Source organism: Postia placenta (genome assembly GCF_002117355.1).
Source record: "Postia placenta MAD-698-R-SB12 unplaced genomic scaffold POSPLAscaffold_11, whole genome shotgun sequence".
NCBI classification, from domain to species: Eukaryota; Fungi; Basidiomycota; class Agaricomycetes; order Polyporales; family Adustoporiaceae; genus Rhodonia; species Rhodonia placenta.
The window spans coordinates 1,009,963-1,028,357 of record NW_020169842.1 but is presented as its reverse complement, the minus strand read 5'-3'; the positions used below and the strand labels follow the sequence as shown (position 1 = coordinate 1,028,357).

Here is an 18,395-nt window from a genome sequence, read left to right as displayed (position 1 = left end):
GGCAGGCATTCGACATAGAACATGCCCTCCGCTCGTGGAGGCTGCGCCGCACACGCCCCCACCCTATACTTGCACCGTTTGCGACGACCTGGCGCATTCACTCTCACATCTCTACATCTTTGACTCGCAGCTTTCACTGTCGTACTCTACATAGTTTTAGTCAATGCCTCCTAAACCTAAGCAAGCAGCGGGTCCATCACCATTGGGAGCCCGGCAGGGCTACCTCGGCGGCCTATTCAGACGGGCAAGCAAGGCGTCGCTGAAGGTTCCTATAGGTACGCTGAATTTGCCTTCAAGTGAACAACCTGCCTGACCCCGCCATAGACGATGCGAACTCCATATTATCTGCACCCTCGCTACCAGAGATAAAAGACGATTCTAAATTAATTGAAGAGCTACAAGCCAAGGTGCGGAGCCCTAGGTTTTGGTGACGACTTAAGGCTTAAGTCTATCAGCTCGATGAAGCAACTTCGACCATCGCGTCTCAGACTGAGACCGTCAAGGGATTGGAGGAACGCGTGGCAACCCTCACGGCCTCGCTTGATGGCGCAAATGCCAGCGCTGAGGAGAAGCAATCAGCGTTGCAGTCTGTAGAACAAGCCAGAACACGTCTCGAACAAGAACTGTCGGGCGCGCAGGGCACTTTGAGGCAGCTGCAGTTGGAGCGCTCTGAAGACCGATTACGGATAGATATGCTCACGCAAGAGGTGATACACCATACACTTTCGTACGCCGTTCGCGAGCGACTGACAGATCCGCTCTCACAGCTAGATGAAAGCAAGAGCTCTCTGAGCGATGAGCGCGTTGCTCGGCTGAAAGTCGTCGAAGACCTGGAGTCACTTCGCGCCGAGCATCACAGTCTCCAGTCGGAGTACTCCCGTGCTCGCGCCACCATCGACCAGACATCATCGCAGCTCCATGAAGCCATTGCTCGTACGGCTGCCCTCACAAACGAGGTCATGATGCTACAAGCCGACGCCGATACACAAACTGCTCGAGCCTCCGACCTCGAAGCTGAGGTGCGGGCTGTGGCGAAAGAGCGCGACAGCCTCTTACATCAGCACGACGAAATGCTCGCGCGCGTCCACAACCTCGAGAACGACTTATCGAGCGCTACATCCGCGACACAGAGAGTTGCTGAGGATTTCCGGGCGACGGAAGCCGAGACGCATAAAGCCAATGAGAGTGTCCGTGCGCTCTCCCAGGAACTCGACGCCGCACGCGTAGAGTCTGCCCATCAGGCGGTCAGGTTGGAGGAGATGTCGACTGAGTTGGCCAGCGTGAGCGGCAGCCATGCGCTGCTAAAGGAGGAGGCCCAGGCGTCCGTCCAGGAACACCTCCGCAAGCTTGAAGCAGTCGAGAAATTGCATGAAAAAAGGCATGCTGAGTTGGAGGCTGAGGCAGAACGGATCACTGGCGAGCTTGAGGCAAGTCATGGTTTACTTCTGGTCTTGTCAGACGCTGACATGTAAATGAATAGGCCCAAGAGAAGGAATATCGCATGGAGCTGGGGGCGGTCAAAATTGCGCATCGCGAAGAAGTCGAGTCCTTGATGACGATACAGTCGGAGATGCAGCTGGAACGCGATCGGGACGCAGCCACCATCGAGGAGCTGCAGGCGAAGCTTGGTTCGGCGCTGAAACACATCGACGCGCTGGACAGACGGACGGCCGAGCAGAGTGCTACGTTGAGGGAGGCCGACGCGGAGCTAGCCAAGTGCCAGGCCGCGTTCGCGTCTGCCTCACACGAGCTGGACGCTCTGAGGGCTCAGGCAGAGCAAGCCCGCCAGCGCGCCCAGGACGTCGAGAACATGAAAGACGAGATTGTCGAGTCGCTCTCTGTCGAGCTCGCTCATGCGCGGGACGCGCACGCAGCCCTCAAGGAGACGTTCCTGGCGACAGATCAACACGCGAAGGAACTGGAGGGGTCCGTGCGGAGGCAGGAGAAGGAGCTCGAGGGCTTGCGCGAGGCATACAGGAACGAAGTTTCGGCCATGGAGACGGAAATTGCCCACTTGCAATCGCGCAGAGATGCTGAGGGCACGCGAGCTCAGGAGCTGCAAGTCGAGCTGGAAATCGCGCAGGAGCAGCTCACGACAATGGAAAGGCAGACCACGGATCAACATCTTGCGCTGGAAATTAAGGACAAAGCTCTCGTCGTTACCGCGTCCGATCTCAAGTCTGTCAAATCGCAACTCGAGGATGTCCGCGCACGCATTGCGTCAATTGAAAGGACCAAGAATGCTGAGATTGCGCGACTCAAGAAGGAGCTAGCGGAGGCGCAAGAGACCCGTGTCGCGCTCTCCAAGACTTTCAACGCGACTAAGGAGAAGCTCGCGCGGAGACACGCCCAGGAGGCCGAAGAGTCTGCCAGAAGTCGCACAGAAGAGATTGCCAAGCTCAAGGCCGCCCATCAGGCCGCTCTCGAGGAGCTCGAAAGGAACCACCGGGGCACGCTGCAGGAACATGCCGCGTCCTCAGCGCAGCAGATCGAGACGAGGAACGCTGAGTTGGAAACCATGCGAGGTGAGCTTGCAAACGCCCAGGCAGCTCTGAGTACGAGTCACCAGCAAATTCAAACACTGCGGACACAGTACGGCGACTTGTATCAACGCGCGTCTTCGATCGAGAGAACCAAAGACGAGGCCATCGCGCAGCTCCAGACTTCCCACCACGAGCAGCTCGCGGCGGCAAGACAAGAGAGGTGTGATATGCAGCGTGCGTGTGACACCAGAGTTCGACAATTGCAGGAGAGGCTCGAGAAGACTGACACTGTACGTAGGCACCAGGTTGGTGCGACCGGCGTTCTGGGCGGGCTCGCTGGTGCCGTACTCGCCGGCGTCGTTTACTACCTATAATCAACTGCTCTATCATCACAATATCACTCATGCATCGTCGTACACGCACTTGACAACAGATAGGCTGCGAGCTAGTACGGGAGGCCGTGGGTTTCCTGTTGTAGAGGACGGCTTTGTTTTCCCATAAGTTATTGACTTACCTGCACATGTATAATAATCACAATGGTCCATTGCTTCTCATCCTTAGGGGGTATACCCTGCATGTCTGTGAGATACAATAGGCTGTGGAGGCTACATGTAAGAATTAGGTTGTGAATACAGCGACTTAAGATGTGTAGGTGCGTCAGGAGAGCAAAGGCAGGATACAAAACAGCCACAGTAGGGATACAGTCATCAGTTCACGAGGTCTTGATATGCTCATTTTTTGCGCGCGACCTTCGTCGTAGTCCCTCGAGACCCTGGAGTAGTCCCAGTATCCAGCTTCCGCTTCTTAGAGCCCAATGAGGGACGCCCGCTCGTGTCCTTGCGTGCATTCTTCTGAGGACTATTTCTTGCAACGATAGCCTGGCCATATTCCTCATCGTCCTAAGACAATGCTTCGGTCAGCGGGCTTAAACGCTAACAGCTGAACACATACCCCAATACCCATGGCGAGTTCATCTACATCAGAATCGTCTGCCTGAATGTGCCTTGCTCGTCGTGGTGCCCGTCCATGCACTGGCTGTTCCTCATCGTCTTCGCCGTCGTCCTCTTCTCTCCAGGCGCGCGCCTGCTTCTCCTTGGCAGAAACTGACATCCGCCCGGCTCTCTTACGTCTTATGGGCTGCTCCTCATCCGGCTCATACGCCGAGCCGGATGCCTCTGACTCAAGGCCCTCGCCTTCAGAATCTTCCTCTTCCTTGACAGGGACAGAGATGATAGCTTGAACCCGACGGATGACACGCTGCTGTAGCGGCTGGGCCTCAGCCTGCTGCTTGGAGCGAGAGCCGGGCGTCATACGAGTAGTTGAGAGATGTGGAGCTTGAGATGTGCGCAGCGTCTTGCTTGTCGGTCCTGACGGTTCATTAACACGGGTCTGTATTTGTGAAGCGCGTGATGGTGTGGGTGCCACTGCTTTCACGGCATTGGGCGCAGCTTTGGAAGGTGTCTGAGCGGGCCGCGACTTGCGTGGCTGTGACTGAGGCTCGTCACCGGGTTGTGCAGAAAGTAATGGCGTTTGTTGCTTGTGCAGGGAGGGGACCGCCGACAATGTAGAGGCCCGTTTGGTAGTCGTCGACGATGTGGATGAGTCATAGAAATCAGGATATGGTGTCTTCTGGGTTGTGGCCACCACGCCTGCATTTACCTGGGTATTCCACTGTCAAGCATTAAGTCGAGTAGTGCGGTGCATGAAGACGTGAGGTGACTCACAGCGAGCTGCTCTGCAACTAGCTCGTTGATGCGCGAAGACAAGTGGCAACGATCTTGTTCAGCATGAAGGTATTGCTCCTTCCAGTCCGCAATCTCTTGTCGTGAGGTCTCCTCCAACCGCGAGAGCTGTGCCTTCCATTGATGTGTTTCCGCCCTCAGATGGGCAATGGTCTCGTTGTGATGTTTGATCTTCATAGCACTCAATCAGTACGAAGGTCCCTGTCCGAGAGCAAGTAACATACAGTCAGTTCAGCCTTGTCTAACTGCAATTATCTGAACTTAGCCGGGGAATGGAGTAGGTATGGCGATGTGCTCACAGCGGCTTTCCAAGCTTCTTCGCGTCTCTCCCAATCCCTCTCCTCAATTCTGAGGGCGTGAAGCTGCTTGAGCGCGTCATCACGTTCGCGGCGCGTCTCGCTTGCTTCCGCGTTTGCGCGTGCGACATCTGACCGGGCTTGGTCTTCAACAGTCGCAAGCTACCATGACCCGTGTCAGCTGCTGAGTGCCACATATACTCAGAACATACCGCAATGTTAGTTGCCTTCGAAAGGGAGTTCAGAGCATCTGAGATTATGGACGACGGTGTCGGCGGCATTGGTACGGTCGAGGTTATGCCAAGTGTGGCTGAATATTCGTTCGATTAGGGCAAGTTCAAACTCCGATAATCCGTGGTTAGAGCGCGCGCTCAGGGCCACTTGACCATGATACGCCGCCACCTTATACAACATACATCCCGGCGACCTACACTCCCTCAACGACAGTTGACCAACATGTCAGCAGCGATCCCTCGTGATGTACGCGAGTTCCTTGAGGATTATCAGAACAGCATCGACGACGAGCCGTCTCTGAATTCTAATCTACGCTTCTATTCGAATGAACTGCGCTGTCGCCCAGATAACCTTCTCATTGATGAGTTACATCAACAGTACGGTTTCTTCCTCCCTTTTTAGACGCTATTGGACACACCAATTGCTTAGATGGAAAGGAGACTACGCAAAGCTAGAATACAAACACGGTTTCATTCAGTGGCTGTAAGTTATGGCTCGTGAGTGGGAAAGTCGAACAGTTCCCTCTCACCTTCTGGTCCCGCTACCTTTGGTACAGCTTCCCGATCCCGGAGCAAGGAATGAACTATGAATCTCAGCCCTTGCAGAAACATGAAATCGCAGCAATGAGGTCCGACCCCGAGATCGTCAACCGCGTCTGCCGTTCCTACGAGCTCATGCTCGACTTCTATGGCATGCGCCTCGATGATAAAGAGACTGGCCTTCTCGCACGATCCCCAGCAAATTATAAAGAACGCTATAGGAATCTTGTCCGTAAGTAGACGACTAGACTCTGCTGCAATTCGTTCGTCGTGCATACCACTGTGGCGAGGCGCCATCCCGTGCGTGATGCACGGTCCCTATTATTCTAGTTGGGTATTTATGCCGCATCCCATTATCATAGCCTACGCATGATGTGATGGGATACAGTACGGCCCACTAACTTCTCTTTTACCGAAATTCTAAGCATATCATCCGTTACAGGCGCGTCTCACAACAATTTACGCATTACACGCATTTTGAAAAGTCTCTCGATACTGGGACTCGAGCATCTCAATGCTGGCTTCTTACTCTTCGTGCTCGCGGAACAGAGTGAGCATGGGAAGCTCGATACAAATGGGATCCGCGGGAGCATGGACCGCTGGTGGGTAAATTGCCTGCGTAATGAGTCGGAACGTGAATGGATCGCTGGTGTTCTTTGGAGAGCTAGGGGTGGCGGAGAAGGAGGTACATTCACGAGGGCCATGTATGAGGAAGCTCTACAAGGGAGAAAACTTTCGGGAAGCTTTCGTGAGATAGGCATACCAGCCTGATCTCGGTGAGAAGACATAATCTGACTGGCTCGAATACTGGAATGTTGTGCGCTAATGATAATAGTGTTTGTAAAGACTGAGCTTGATGCCTGTTTTGCTCTCGCAAATGCCCCTTCTAATGGAATTGGCCACGATCAGTGTGGATGCAAGATTACTCGCGTTCACCAGCCCATATTGCAGCAGGGTGTATACAATGCGGTCCTCAATCATTAACAACAATAGTATGGGCTACTTATCGTTATTGTTACGGCTTCCGAGGAAGTTGCTGCTACACCGGGTGGGTCTTGTCCCGCATTGAACACTCTGAATATGGCCCAGCATCGATGCTCCTGGGAGAATACATGAACCCCCGCAGTACGTGCTGTTGCCTTTTTCTCGCTTTCCGAGATCTGATACGCTGCCCTCGGTAGGTCCTATGTGTCGTCTGGTGACGTGGAGGCACAATGAGAGGAAGTATTGGAGGTGAGCCCATCCGTGGCGAATGTCAGTTCTCTATGTCCTTTGGTTTGAGCAAAAATGTGACCAGTGTGGGTTACTAGGGCCTTGCCAAAAGAAGGTGAAGGGTGACTTGTTAGTCACAATAATATTGTCCATGCTTTACTGCCCTTAACTTTCACTGTCTCGCTCGCATCCCAGCTCAAACCTACGCTTCTTACTACATTTTCAAGCACCATTGGTTGTAAACTGTCAAAAATGACCACTGCAATCGACTTGAACACTTTGGCGAAGATCGCCATAGACCATCCTTCGCTAGACCCTCCAGGCCTCAAAAGAGGCGTTCGTCTTCCTTATGCGCCTCTGAAGATCAAACCAAATCGCGAGGTGTGTTTCGCTTTCTACTTACGGCAAATGCTCATCTGCTTACTTTGTGTGGAATCATTGTGCGTGCCTGTACCTGTGCTCCTCTCGATACACTTCCTCGTGTCCCTATACCCCGTCTACAAGCCTCCCTCCGGCTACTGGTCGTACGATATGGTTAAGTAGCCGGGCCCGAGAAACTCTCCAAGCTAGCGGATAAGTACAACTGCATATTCAAAACGGTTCTTTACGACCCGGAGGATCCTCGGTGGCCAGGAGTCGAGATATTGCCCACAATGAACAATGCTATAACGAAAGTCGCCAGCGATCTTGGCATCAAGTTCCCGAGCCTCCGAATCGCAGGTTTCATGCAAGATGACGACGACACCATTGTGTCGCTGTTCACCAACCACGACATCAAGCAGGGGCTACCTTCGCCGGAAGACGGTGAGCTTTTGGCGCTGTACTCGGAGTGACCGGAGATCCCAGGTGGCGGTTGGATGTGTTTGATTGTTGGGGACTGCTAATCGATATGGAGGTGAAACGCGAATTACGGTGCGTCCTGACTCCTCTTGCACGTCGTCTGGCAAACTGACTGACGCTATTCACAGGTCTATCGTCTCAATCGCTGTTTCCTTTCGGTGTTGGCCGACCTGCGCATACCTATCATCTTTGGAGATCCTTCTACCTCTGTACTTGTATAAATTCGGTTGTACATTTGTAATTTTCTGCCTTGCTCTTTGACTACGTAGTCGTCCGCTATTGCCAAGTGTGCCCTCTGTAACTCACTATCCATTTGGTAGATTAGGTTGAGGAGAGCTCGCCTTAACGGACAATGAACCGACACTGAGAATGTTCAAAGACTGTATGCGACCGTATGCAACGTACCCCTCATCGAGCCACCTTCGGAATAAGATCTAATCAGATGCGGCCACAACGATATGTTCGATCACGATCGTTGAACGTTGAACTTCAGGCGTCTCGTTGCTCTTCGTACCAACGCATTCTCATACGCTCTCCTGATACCTCCTGATACTATCTGAAATGACCACCGTTGTCAAAGTTAAAAATTCACGAAGGGTTGTCATAGATCATTTCTCGCTGGACCCTCCTCGCTCGACCACACCACTTCACTTCCCTTATGCGCCACTGAAGAGAAGACCAACCTTTGACGTATGTTCCTGCTTTTTCTACGCCATTCCAATACCTGCTTATACTGTGGCAGGATGTTAGGCGGACCTGTGAATCTGATCCTCTCGACACACTCCCTCGCGCTCTCATACCTCGTTCACATGCCTCCCTTCGGCCACCAGTCTTGCGATTTGGTTGGGTGGCTGACGATGAGAAACTCCTCGAGCTAGCTGAGAAGTACGATTGTATAATCACAAAAGCCGCTTACGATCCCAAGGATGTGGAAGACGAGGACGAGGACGAGGACGAGGATGAGGATGAGGATGAGGACAAGGACAAGGACGAAGACGACGATCCTCGGTGGCCTGGTGTCGACATGTTGGACACCATGAACGATGTTATAGTGCAAGTAGCCAATGATCTTGGCATCGAATTACCGAATCTTGAGATCGGAGGCGCAATGCGAGGTAGCGAGTGCACCATCGTGTCGCTGTTTACCAACTATGACGTCACACAAAAGCTGCCTTCGCAAGAAGACATTGAGCGCTATGGCGCCGCACTGGGCGTGACCGAGAAGCCCAAATGGTACCTGGACGAGATGAACTGTTGGTGGACTACTCGTCGGTACCTGTGGTGAACGCGGACCACGGTGCGTCCTTTTGTGCGTCGTTTGGCAAGCTAACTGACGCTTTTCACAGATCTATCGTCTCTAGTGTCCTCTCGTCTCGGTGTCATTCGGTCTATACATAGCTATCATCTTTGGAGATTCTGCTATCTCTGTACTTGTATATATTCAGCTGTACATTTGTCATCTTCCGTCTTGCTCTCTGGATACGTAGTCCTTTGCTGTCGTAAAGTAAGCATTATGTAATTCACTTTCCATTCAGTAGGTTGGGATTAGTAGCAGGGTTGTAGGAAGGCCCACCCTCATTGCGAACCACGAGGTGGATATGTGCAGTGCGCCCGTCATTGCTCCACGCGCTGCACATGCATTCGCTCTAGGCTTGTAATCCTGACGGAAGTACATGGGATTCTGTTTGCAGGAGATTAATTATGTATGTACTGGCTATCTTTCTCATGACAATCAGACATGGCACCGACCACTCACCTGTGCGACATAGCGCGTCCGAGAGCAGGACCTAGAAGGTGGATTCATGCTACAACCGTAACTCACGCATATGGACAATTAGATGACGTGTCATAGTCTGATATTTCCCGAATCAAAGTTGCTGTCAGGGTTATCATCACTGGCTCTTCGCCGTACAGCATCAATGGAGTAAACAGGTACTTTCATCATGGTGATAGCGCCTGCAGCTTGGCAAACAATCTATCTCGACGCACATCTCCGTAACGAGAACTCAATACCGTCAAGATGTCCTCGATGCTCTCGTACGAGCGCCCTAAGGTGATCTCTGCTGGCACCTCTCGCGTCTCCAGCCCAGGCACCAGCACAGCCTTTGCGCATATGACATCGTCAGCGAGAAATAGCAACACGGCATAGCATACACGTACCCTATATCCGCGAGAAGAAAGCGAGATGATGACAGTGTTTCCTTCGAGAAGGGCGACACGCGCAGATGCTTCGTGCACAGTAGACGATACGATAGTGAAATTGACAATTCCAAAACACTGCTCTCCCAGCGCGCTGGTGAGCTCCACAGTAGGAAAATTGGGAGTCGAAGGTCTCGAATTGTCGTCGGCAGATGGCACAGGCGTCCAAGAAGATTGTTCAGACTCGTCGGACGGATTTCCACATCGATGACCGTCAGCCATCCACGAGCTTGTCACTGGAAGAATGGGTATGCTGTCGAACACGCGGTAGATCCGAAGTGATGAGCGAGCAGGGCCATGTAGAGATGCCTGCGTCTGAGCTTCTCATGTCGCCTCTACCGGTGGCGGTTGCAAACTTGCCTGCGCTTGAGTATTGCTATAGTGCCGCCAATGATCAGCACACGATCAAGAGTTATGTGGTGATGTAGTCCTGAATGTCCAGGGGCCAGCACTGAGAATGATGAGCAGGTTGAGACAGCAGCGCACGCGTGTGAGACGCGTCACGCTGCCGTGACGCCGTCCGAGTCGGGTGGACGCTCTCATCCCCGACCATTCACCAAGGTCTTTATCATCCTGCGGATCCTCGGTTACCTCTTTGGTAAGTAAGCAGCAAGTATTGCAACTACATAGAACTCGTCGTCGGCCAGCAAGATCTTTGTAAAGTACAGTGCTGGCTCTCGACCTGGCTCTGTGGATATCTCCGGGCTTTGACTAGAATTGTACGGACCCAGAGTACAACAGAACTTGCCGAACGATTGTATACTTTGAATTCGGTGGAAGAAGAATGACCAAGTATGTTCGTCTTACAACACGACGCACGATGCGCTCGTCCGACGCTCACTCCCGAGGTTCTGCCCTGGGATTGGTCTCATCTCTGTCACACCTTCTATGAAGGTGCTGCGACATGGCGCACATGAGTGCGTGTGTACAGACCAACGAAGAGTGCCTGGAGGCGCTCTTCGCGGAGCTACGGGAGAAATGCTGACGATTATGAGGTCGTTCGCGAAGTGCAGCGTTCGAACCGAGATGGTTTGCGAAGCCTTGCGATTTGCTTTGTTACATGTTTCGGTGCGAATATTTATGCGTACATAATAACTTACAGCTGCTCCCTAGAAATATACTCCTAGGTGAGGTTAACGACTACAGCCTACAACGGAAAAATGTTCGTCTTCAGTGTCCGTGGAATCTACTGAATGGTACAGCCCGCCGACCCGTCCTTTGACTGCGCGCGCGAGAGCTCGTCGATGTGTCGCCGGAGCGCGACGTTCGTCTGCTGGAGCGCGGCCTTCTCCGCGTCCCCGATAGCAATCTGATGCTGGAAGTGACCAACGACCTCCTCCCGAGTCCGTCTGATTGCTGCAACGCGCTGCAGCGCCTCCAGCTTCTCGTGCTCGAGGATCTGAATGTGCCGGCGAGCCTCGTCCAGCTGCGCATCTGCCATCTGCGTGTGCCGTGCGGCTTCTTCTCGCGTCTGCTGCAGCTCGTCGTCCATCCTGCGAGCTTCCTCGGCTGTCTGCTGCCATGCCGTGACCGATTGCGCCAGGCGGGCTTGGAGCTGCTGCATGCAGCTTAGCGCCTCGTCATGGTCGCGTTCAAGCGTCTGCCGAATGTGCGCCTGCGATTCGAGATCGTCTACCTTCGCTGCCAGCTGATCTCGATGCGCATGCAAGAGGGCAGTTTGGGAAACGAGGGCCTCGACGCGGATTGTCAGTTGCTCGAGCTCTGCTGTTCGCGCCTCGAGATCATGTTGTGTTTGCGCCTGCGCAGTCTCAAGTTCCTCGGCTTGCGAACGGCTTGCGGTGAGCTCTGTTTCTATCTGCGAGCGCGCCGTGCGTTCCGCATCAAGCTCTGCGGTTACCGCGAGCAATTTGCTGGTGGCAGACGTCCGATGGCCGAGCAGCTCGTTTCTTGCAATACCGAGGTCGGCCTCAGCATGTTGTAGATGGGACTCAAGATCTGCCACACGGCTCTCTTCGGCTGCAAATCGCATTCTGATATCTTCCAGCTGATCAGTAGGATGGATATCAGTATCCTCGTATACTGCACAGCTAACAGGCACTTACCTGTCGCAGCGCTTCCTGCAGGCCCTCATGTTCTTGAATGTATTCTGCCTCCAACGTGGCAAAGCGTTCTTGGTAGCTTGTAGACACAGCCTCTGCGCGACGCTTCTCCTCCTCCGATGCAGACAACGAGGATCTGTATTCGTCGAGCTCACTTTGCAACGCGACGGATGCTGATTCGGCATTGGTTACACGGCCCAGGAGCTGTTTGATCGTCTTGTCCTTAGAAGCTAATGCGCCATTCGCTTCGTCCAGCTGCAAGCAATGTCATCGTCGTCCAGAAACAAGCGTGAAGGGTGCGTCCACTCGCCTTTCTCTGCATTTCTGATAACCTGCCATCGTCCGCGGCGGGAAGCGATACGATGGACTCGTTGGGGCTACTGCCGTCCGACCGGTCGAATCCTGCCAAGACCAGGGCCTTTCAAGCTCATAGACGCGACGACTTAGTAGGTTGACCTACCATTGCCGGCCACGAGTGAACTCACGCTTGGGCGGCTCATCAGGCGACCAATGGCGGACCCCCCGACTCGCGCCAGACCCCATGGACGCATGGTCTTGGTTTGTTGCTGCGTAAACGACATAATAGACACAGATGATAAACTTGGAGGGGTGATTCGTTCTTGGTTCGACAGACCCTGTGTTGCTGCCGTGCGCGTTATTCAAGGGAGCAGCTGGTACAAAGGCAGTGACAAACACTAGGTAGCTACATTCTCCGCTGCTGCGTGCTGCAGCCACGCATGGTTGCGGCGTGCCTCGGTTCCAGGGAAGCTCGGACAGGATCCCTGTATACATCGTGATAACCTCGAGGCCGCTAGTCAAATTCGAGAACTTAAGACGGCGGGCGCTCAGAATCTGCGTGATAGGTTCTCAGCGGATATGGTTGACACGTTCTCGATGTCCCTGTATTTGGGATGCTAGGACCCACAGGAACGTCTCCGGAGCGCGGCGCAAATGCGTCCCGTTGCCTACGCTCGGCTTCTATGAGATAGGTTTGGGAGCGGCCTGACTCTTCCGCCATTTCTTTGCAACACCATAGAACCTATGAGCTTGCGGAATTAGGTATGATGTGTTCTATACTTATTGATCCACGCAGTGCCTCCACAATTCACCAAGTCGGTTTCAGCAGGGACTGCGCTGAACGGTGAGGTATCGCCAGCCACTCGGGTCGTTGATTCAAAGATGATCTTATGGCAGGGTTCATGTGATCAAGTTTTGCTCTTTTCCTGCCCAGGCTATGCTTTATCTCATGCCGTTCGCGGGATACAGATGGCGACTGTACTCATCTGTCGGGCCTGTTCAAAGGATATCGCCTAGGGTTGCTCGCTACTATCTGCTTGACCAGTCAATGCAACTTCTATATCAGCCTGATGTCGGAATATATCACGCCGTGCTTATATCAATCATATTCTGTGTTGTTGACGTAGATACTTTTGATAAAGTAAAGTTATGTGTCGTAATACCAGGAAGAGAGCCTTCGACATGGGAATGCTCTATTAGCGCTGAAGATACTAGATATGGTAATGTACCGTTCCACTCGACGTTTCCTCGTCGCATGATGGCATATAGAGTTGCACTGGATGTTTTCACGTTGAGGCTTTTGATAGCGCCATGCCACTTTCTGCATATGCATATAAGTAACAGCAAGCTTTCTATATATATTAGACGAAGGCCATTCGCCGATAACGCAAATTACGCACTCGTATCCCTGAGGTCCGTGAATTCCAATCTTCCGTACGGATACCGGCCCTGGAGGCTGGCTTCTTTTAATTTTTCAATTCCAGTCCCCTGGAGGTTTAATATATTCAGGATTGTCATTTATAAACTAAATCCTGCTAACGTCTCTACGCCCCCAATAGAACTGGGCATGGAGAGTATCGCCACTGCACCCAGCGTTGAGTGCACACGTCCGTCGCGTTTTGACGCGTGATCACGTGTGCAGAAACACGTGGCGAGCGCGTCGCCATCAATAGTGAGCACTGGATACGGACTCGGGACACGTACGGCGCCAGACTCTAACTTTCTTCGACTGATCCTGACCTGCCGTTCGCGAGCCTCATCTCGGGGTGCTATTCCTCTCTTTCTCTGGGCACCTGTGGTGTACGCTGACAGTCACGATGCCTGCAAAGGGTCTCTTCAGTTCGCTGAAAGGCATTGATGCCTTCGGCAAGGTTAGAGCATCTGCTACGCAATGTGCTGGCGGTTTCTTACGGGGATACAGACCATGGAAGATGTGAAGGTCAAGACGCGCACCGGCGCGTTCTGTGAGTGGTCTATGAGCTGTTGTCGGGACGGTATTTGACTCGTTTCAAAGTGACCATTCTGTCCGCGGCCATTATTCTGGCCTTCACGACAATCGAGTTTCTAGACTATCGACGCGTGAACATCGATACGTCTATCCTGGTCGACAAGAGCCGAGGAGAAAAACTGAACGTGCGTATGAACATTACGTTCCCTCGAGTACCATGCTATTGTGAGCTGCCATTTTCTCTGCTCGCTCTCTCCCTATTGAACATATTCAGTACTTAGCCTTGACGTGATGGACATCTCCGGAGAGACACAAAACGATATCTCGCATAACATCGTTAAGACGCGGCTCGACGAAAAGGGCGAGCCGATGTCCGCTCTCTCAACAAGTGGCGAGCTACGCAATGATCTCGACAAGCTGAACGAACAGCGTGGCTCTGGATACTGTGGTTCGTGCTTTGGCGGAAAACCACCACCGAGCGGATGCTGCAACACGTGTGACGAGGTCCGCCAAGCATACGTCGACCGCGGCTGGAGTTTCAACCGCCCGGACGGTATTGAGCAGTGCGTGAGCGAGGGCTGGTCAGACAAACTGAAGGAGCAGGCGAGTGAGGGCTGCAACATCGCCGGCAAGGTCCGCGTCAACAAGGTCGTTGGGAACATTCACCTTTCGCCCGGTCGCTCGTTCCGCACGGCGGCACAGAATATCTATGAGCTCGTGCCATACCTGCGCGAAGACAAGAACCGCCATGACTTTTCACACAACATTCACCAATTCGCATTTGAGAGTGATCAAGAAGGACATAGGCAGCTCACGACACAGTTCAAACGTCGTGCTGGGATCGATGGCAACCCGCTCGACGGCAAGTCGGGCAGGACGGCGAAGCAGCAGTACATGTTCCAATATTTCCTCAAGGTGGTTTCCACGCAGTTCGATATGCTGGATGGCAAGATTGTACGTACAGCCACGCAGCTATTCAAATGTGCTTGCTAATCAGGCTGTGTGGCAGCTCAAAACACACCAGTACAGTGCGACGCATTTCGAGCGCGATCTGACTAAGGGTCAACAAGAGGACAAGGAAGGCGTGCACGTTTCGCATGGATCGACTGGCATCCCGGGTGAGCATTGACACCTTTTACATCTGCTGATAGGTTGCACGGCGGACCTGATCTGACGTAACGTCAAACCCAGGCGCGTTCTTCAATTACGACATCTCGCCAATCCTGATCGTGCATACGGAGACGCGACAGTCGTTCGCGCACTTCCTTACCTCGTATGTTTTGGCATCGCAGATCTCCGAGTCGTACTGATGGTCATTGATTGACCTGTTAGGACATGCGCTATCGTGGGCGGTGTGCTCACAGTCGCCTCGCTGATCGATAGCGTCCTGTTTGCAACGACACGGGCGTTAAAGAACGGGGGAGTGGGCCAGGGATACTCGAACGGCAAGCTCATGTAAATTGGTGCTCTGCTCTCGTGTTGTCTATGTATTTGCTGTTCATTGTTATTGGGTTATTCCTGGCGCGTGCTATTACGAAGCTACAAGATGTATGCAGACCGCCCACTGCAGTCGGTTGGCAGAACTGCTCCCGCTGAGACGTTCCTCTTGACATCGCAGCGCAGTCCCTGCTGCTCCACAGCAATTAAGGTTGGCCGGTAAGCGTGTTATACGGTATGAGACTTTATTGTCTGCTCAATCCTGCATTGTCTCACCAGTTGGCAGCAACGTGTTGGCTCGCGTGCCCCGTGAGATCGCTCAGGCACTGCATAGGAGCCACCATGCCGGCCCCCATATGCGCCATGCTCAGCGGGACTTCTCGTCTGCGCTATCTGGCAAGTTTCGGACTCAATCTCGCTGAATGTGAAGACAGTTATGTGACATGCTCGCATTCCGTGACGACCAGGCCGCGGTGCACAAAGCGCACATCAGCAGTCCACTCGGCCGATGCCTCGAGGAATCCGTGCAGCCTCCTGCGATATGATATGAGCAGGCTGCACACAGTCATCAATGCGTGAGGGTCCGTCGCAGTAAAGTGCGTGTTTACACCGCTGCTGGGGTGCTGGTCTCCTTCTATATAACACTCTTGCGCGTTGGTTCTCGGGCAACACCATTGTCTATCCGCAGGCGGACTTGATACGCTGACCCAACTCATTCGCACATTCGAGCCTCTAGCATTGAACATCGAAACCCGTCATGTCTGCACCCCCAGAGCCAAGGAAGGTTCGCCCATGGGCGCTGGCCCGCGTCGGTGGGACCGCCGTCAGCCGGCTGAAGAGCCTGCCGTCCATGGCCTCCTTCATGTCCGTTACCGGTATGTGTTGAGAACTGCCTGAGACAGAGAGCTAGCCTAACGTATTGGCGCTACTCAGAGAGCGTTGAGCGGAGCAGTCCCAATGGCTCCATGCTGTCCCTGCCGACGTCAGATACCGTTAAGTCAGACGACGTCAGAGACGACCCGAAGACGGTCGAGGAACTACGAGCCAAGGTATGTGCACGCAGTAGCGCCGCGGGTGTGTCGGGAAAGCTGATGTCTTGTCAGTTGGATGAGGCCAACGCTGCTCTCGCACAGAAGAATGAAACCGTCACGACGCTGCTCGACCGCGCGGGGAAGGCCGAGTCCGCATTGAGCGCAGCACAGGCAGAGATTGCGCAGCAGAAGTCGCTACTCGACACCTCGGAGGAGGCGAAGGCGAAGGCGCTCGAAGAGTGCACATCACTGCGCGAACGCCTCGCGGCGCTCGAAGAAGACCGTTCGCACGACCAGTCCGCGTTGGAAGTCGTGCGTGATGAGGTGCGTGAGCTGGCTCGTGGGAAGGCATCAGCAGCTAACATGCTGTCACACAGCTCGAGGCGACCCGGAAAGCTGCCGAACGAAAGGACGCACAGTTCGAGGCTGAGCGTGACGCTCGTCTGCAGGTCGAGGAGGAACTCAAACGGACTCGAGCGGATAAACGCGATGTGGAGGTAGCCCTCGCACTGAGCCAGGAGAAAATCAATGCTCAGACTGAGGAGCTTCACGCTATGGCCGCTCGTGCGGACACATTGACCACCCAGATGGCTACCGTTCAGGCAGAGAGCGCCGAGTGGTCTACGCGGGCCCGTGAACTCCAGGCAGAGCTTGCCACGACGACGCAAGGGCGGGAAGAAGCGCAACGCGAGCTGATTGATTCACTCGAACGCCTGCACGAACTGGAGGAGCGCCTTGCGTCCCTCGCGGCGGAGAAAGAGGCTGCTGCGCGGGAAACCGAGAAGAAAGAGGCCGACCTGCAGACCACGGAGCGCGCCCTGGAGCTGGTCGAGCGCGAGCTGGACGAGGTGCATGCTGAGAACACGGAGCAGGCACGCCGTCTCGAGGAGCTACGTGTTGACCTGGAGAAGGCGCTCGACGAACACGAAGCGACCAGGGCCGAGGCTGTGGCACGAGCACAGGAGCACCTCCGCACGCTCACGGAAACAGAGCAATTGCATCAGGGCAAACAGGACATGTTGCGGGAGGAATTGACGAAGGCAACTTCGGAACTTGAGGTACAACGAAAGTTGTCCATGGGCGTATAATCAGCACTGATATTTGTCCTCAGGCACGAGAAGCCAAGTTCAACGCAGATGCGGTCGCCCTGAAATCCGAACACGACCGGCTTATGCAGGAGGCAGTTCAACAGGCCAAGGTACTTCAGCACTTCGTTTACGAGATAGGGTTTCTGACGCCCCATTTGCAGATGGACGCTGCCATCTCGTTCCAGAACGAGATGTCGGTAGTACGGGCTGACATGGAAGCGACTGAAGAGCGACTTCGTGCAGCCCATCATGCTGCTATCGAACAAGTGCAGGCCGAGCACAACGCGGCACTCGAGGAACAAGCCAAGTCATTCCAAGTGCGGGTCGCAGAGCAGGAAGCCACGCTACGGCTCATGCAAGCAGAGCTCGCGAGGTCGGAAACCGCCTTGCAGTCTAGCACATTCGATGTGCAGTCGCTCAGAGCGAGGCTCGACTCTGCGACGGAGCGTGCGACGTCCATCGCTCAGATGAAGGACGAGGAGATACAGCGCCTGCGGAGAGATCTCGCGAGCACGCACGATGCCTACGCTGCGCTCTCTGAAGACCTACAAGATACGGTCCGGAGACACGCGCAGGAGGTGCAGGCGCTGCAGGCGGCACATGTACAGGAGGGTACGCACCCGGTGGTCCGGCTGCCGTTCAATCTGAGGTCGACAATGATGACATGGACCGCGGCAGGTGCGAGGGCGGAGACGCTGGCGCCTCCTGCAATCGCCAAGATTGCGACACCGGCCCTTTTCGCGTGGGATATGGTGCGAAAGTGCCGCCCGCTGGGCTGAATGGACGCTACGACACACTATCATTATTCGTTAGGCGTGTACGTTTTGGGCCGCAAGCACGTATTGTAGCTATATCTATTGTGTTATAGACGTATCAATCAAGCACATGTATATTGCTGTACCACGTTGGACAGTGCAACCTTCAGCTGCTGGGGCATCCTATCTGCTGCCGGGCATATAATATCTTATCCGTGACTTTATGGCGTTAGC

At 53.9% G+C, this 18,395-nt stretch overlaps 9 protein-coding genes across 9 annotated transcripts; 6 read left to right on the top strand and 3 right to left on the bottom strand.

Annotated features, from left to right (window-relative positions):
- Window positions 1-163: 163 nt before the first annotated feature.
- On the top strand, window positions 164-2,709 carry POSPLADRAFT_1048406 (hypothetical protein; the record flags this gene model as incomplete). Its single annotated transcript, XM_024479503.1, has 5 exons — window positions 164-275; window positions 298-407; window positions 489-1,448; window positions 1,481-2,525; window positions 2,594-2,709. 5 exons carry the CDS (start codon window positions 164-166, stop codon window positions 2,707-2,709), a joined length of 2,343 nt encoding a protein of 780 aa, XP_024336749.1.
- A 362-nt stretch (window positions 2,710-3,071) lies between these two features.
- POSPLADRAFT_1070933 (hypothetical protein) lies at window positions 3,072-4,802 on the bottom strand (the record flags this gene model as incomplete). Its single annotated transcript, XM_024482417.1, has 6 exons — window positions 3,072-3,382; window positions 3,435-4,154; window positions 4,208-4,396; window positions 4,450-4,470; window positions 4,525-4,683; window positions 4,734-4,802. 6 exons carry the CDS (start codon window positions 4,800-4,802, stop codon window positions 3,215-3,217), a joined length of 1,326 nt encoding a protein of 441 aa, XP_024336748.1. The 3' UTR covers window positions 3,072-3,214.
- Window positions 4,803-4,962: 160 nt separating this feature from the next.
- On the top strand, window positions 4,963-6,066 carry POSPLADRAFT_1183676 (hypothetical protein; the record flags this gene model as incomplete). Its single annotated transcript, XM_024489022.1, has 4 exons — window positions 4,963-5,132; window positions 5,185-5,238; window positions 5,312-5,526; window positions 5,737-6,066. The coding sequence occupies exons 1-4, from the start codon at window positions 4,978-4,980 to the stop codon at window positions 6,063-6,065; spliced, it is 753 nt and encodes a 250-aa protein (XP_024336747.1). The 5' UTR covers window positions 4,963-4,977.
- Window positions 6,067-7,010: 944 nt separating this feature from the next.
- POSPLADRAFT_1040839 (hypothetical protein) lies at window positions 7,011-7,654 on the top strand. The gene has a single exon (XM_024477812.1). The coding sequence runs from the start codon at window positions 7,160-7,162 to the stop codon at window positions 7,337-7,339; it is 180 nt and encodes a 59-aa protein (XP_024336746.1). The 5' UTR covers window positions 7,011-7,159; the 3' UTR covers window positions 7,340-7,654.
- Window positions 7,655-7,877: 223 nt separating this feature from the next.
- Window positions 7,878-8,769, top strand: POSPLADRAFT_1040838 (hypothetical protein; the record flags this gene model as incomplete). Its single annotated transcript, XM_024477811.1, is given in 3 exon segments — window positions 7,878-8,073; window positions 8,089-8,643; window positions 8,693-8,769. A coding segment is annotated over 1 exon segment (543 nt), but the record flags the coding sequence as incomplete, so codon positions are not given.
- Window positions 8,770-9,287: 518 nt separating this feature from the next.
- Window positions 9,288-9,767, bottom strand: POSPLADRAFT_1149176 (hypothetical protein; the record flags this gene model as incomplete). The annotated part of the gene is made up of 2 exons (XM_024486279.1): window positions 9,288-9,404; window positions 9,507-9,767. The coding sequence occupies 2 exons, from the start codon at window positions 9,765-9,767 to the stop codon at window positions 9,288-9,290; spliced, it is 378 nt and encodes a 125-aa protein (XP_024336744.1).
- Window positions 9,768-10,731: 964 nt separating this feature from the next.
- On the bottom strand, window positions 10,732-12,186 carry POSPLADRAFT_1048402 (hypothetical protein; the record flags this gene model as incomplete). The annotated part of the gene is made up of 3 exons (XM_024479502.1): window positions 10,732-11,550; window positions 11,609-11,860; window positions 12,091-12,186. The coding sequence occupies 3 exons, from the start codon at window positions 12,184-12,186 to the stop codon at window positions 10,732-10,734; spliced, it is 1,167 nt and encodes a 388-aa protein (XP_024336743.1).
- A 1,447-nt stretch (window positions 12,187-13,633) lies between these two features.
- Window positions 13,634-15,357, top strand: POSPLADRAFT_1183672 (hypothetical protein). The gene is made up of 7 exons (XM_024489021.1): window positions 13,634-13,773; window positions 13,824-13,866; window positions 13,917-14,075; window positions 14,125-14,804; window positions 14,860-14,968; window positions 15,042-15,123; window positions 15,183-15,357. The coding sequence occupies exons 1-7, from the start codon at window positions 13,720-13,722 to the stop codon at window positions 15,307-15,309; spliced, it is 1,254 nt and encodes a 417-aa protein (XP_024336742.1). The 5' UTR covers window positions 13,634-13,719; the 3' UTR covers window positions 15,310-15,357.
- Window positions 15,358-16,044: 687 nt separating this feature from the next.
- On the top strand, window positions 16,045-18,366 carry POSPLADRAFT_1048400 (hypothetical protein; the record flags this gene model as incomplete). Its single annotated transcript, XM_024479501.1, has 6 exons — window positions 16,045-16,162; window positions 16,221-16,336; window positions 16,391-16,642; window positions 16,696-17,376; window positions 17,430-18,158; window positions 18,289-18,366. The coding sequence occupies 6 exons, from the start codon at window positions 16,045-16,047 to the stop codon at window positions 18,364-18,366; spliced, it is 1,974 nt and encodes a 657-aa protein (XP_024336741.1).
- Window positions 18,367-18,395: the final 29 nt, after the last annotated feature.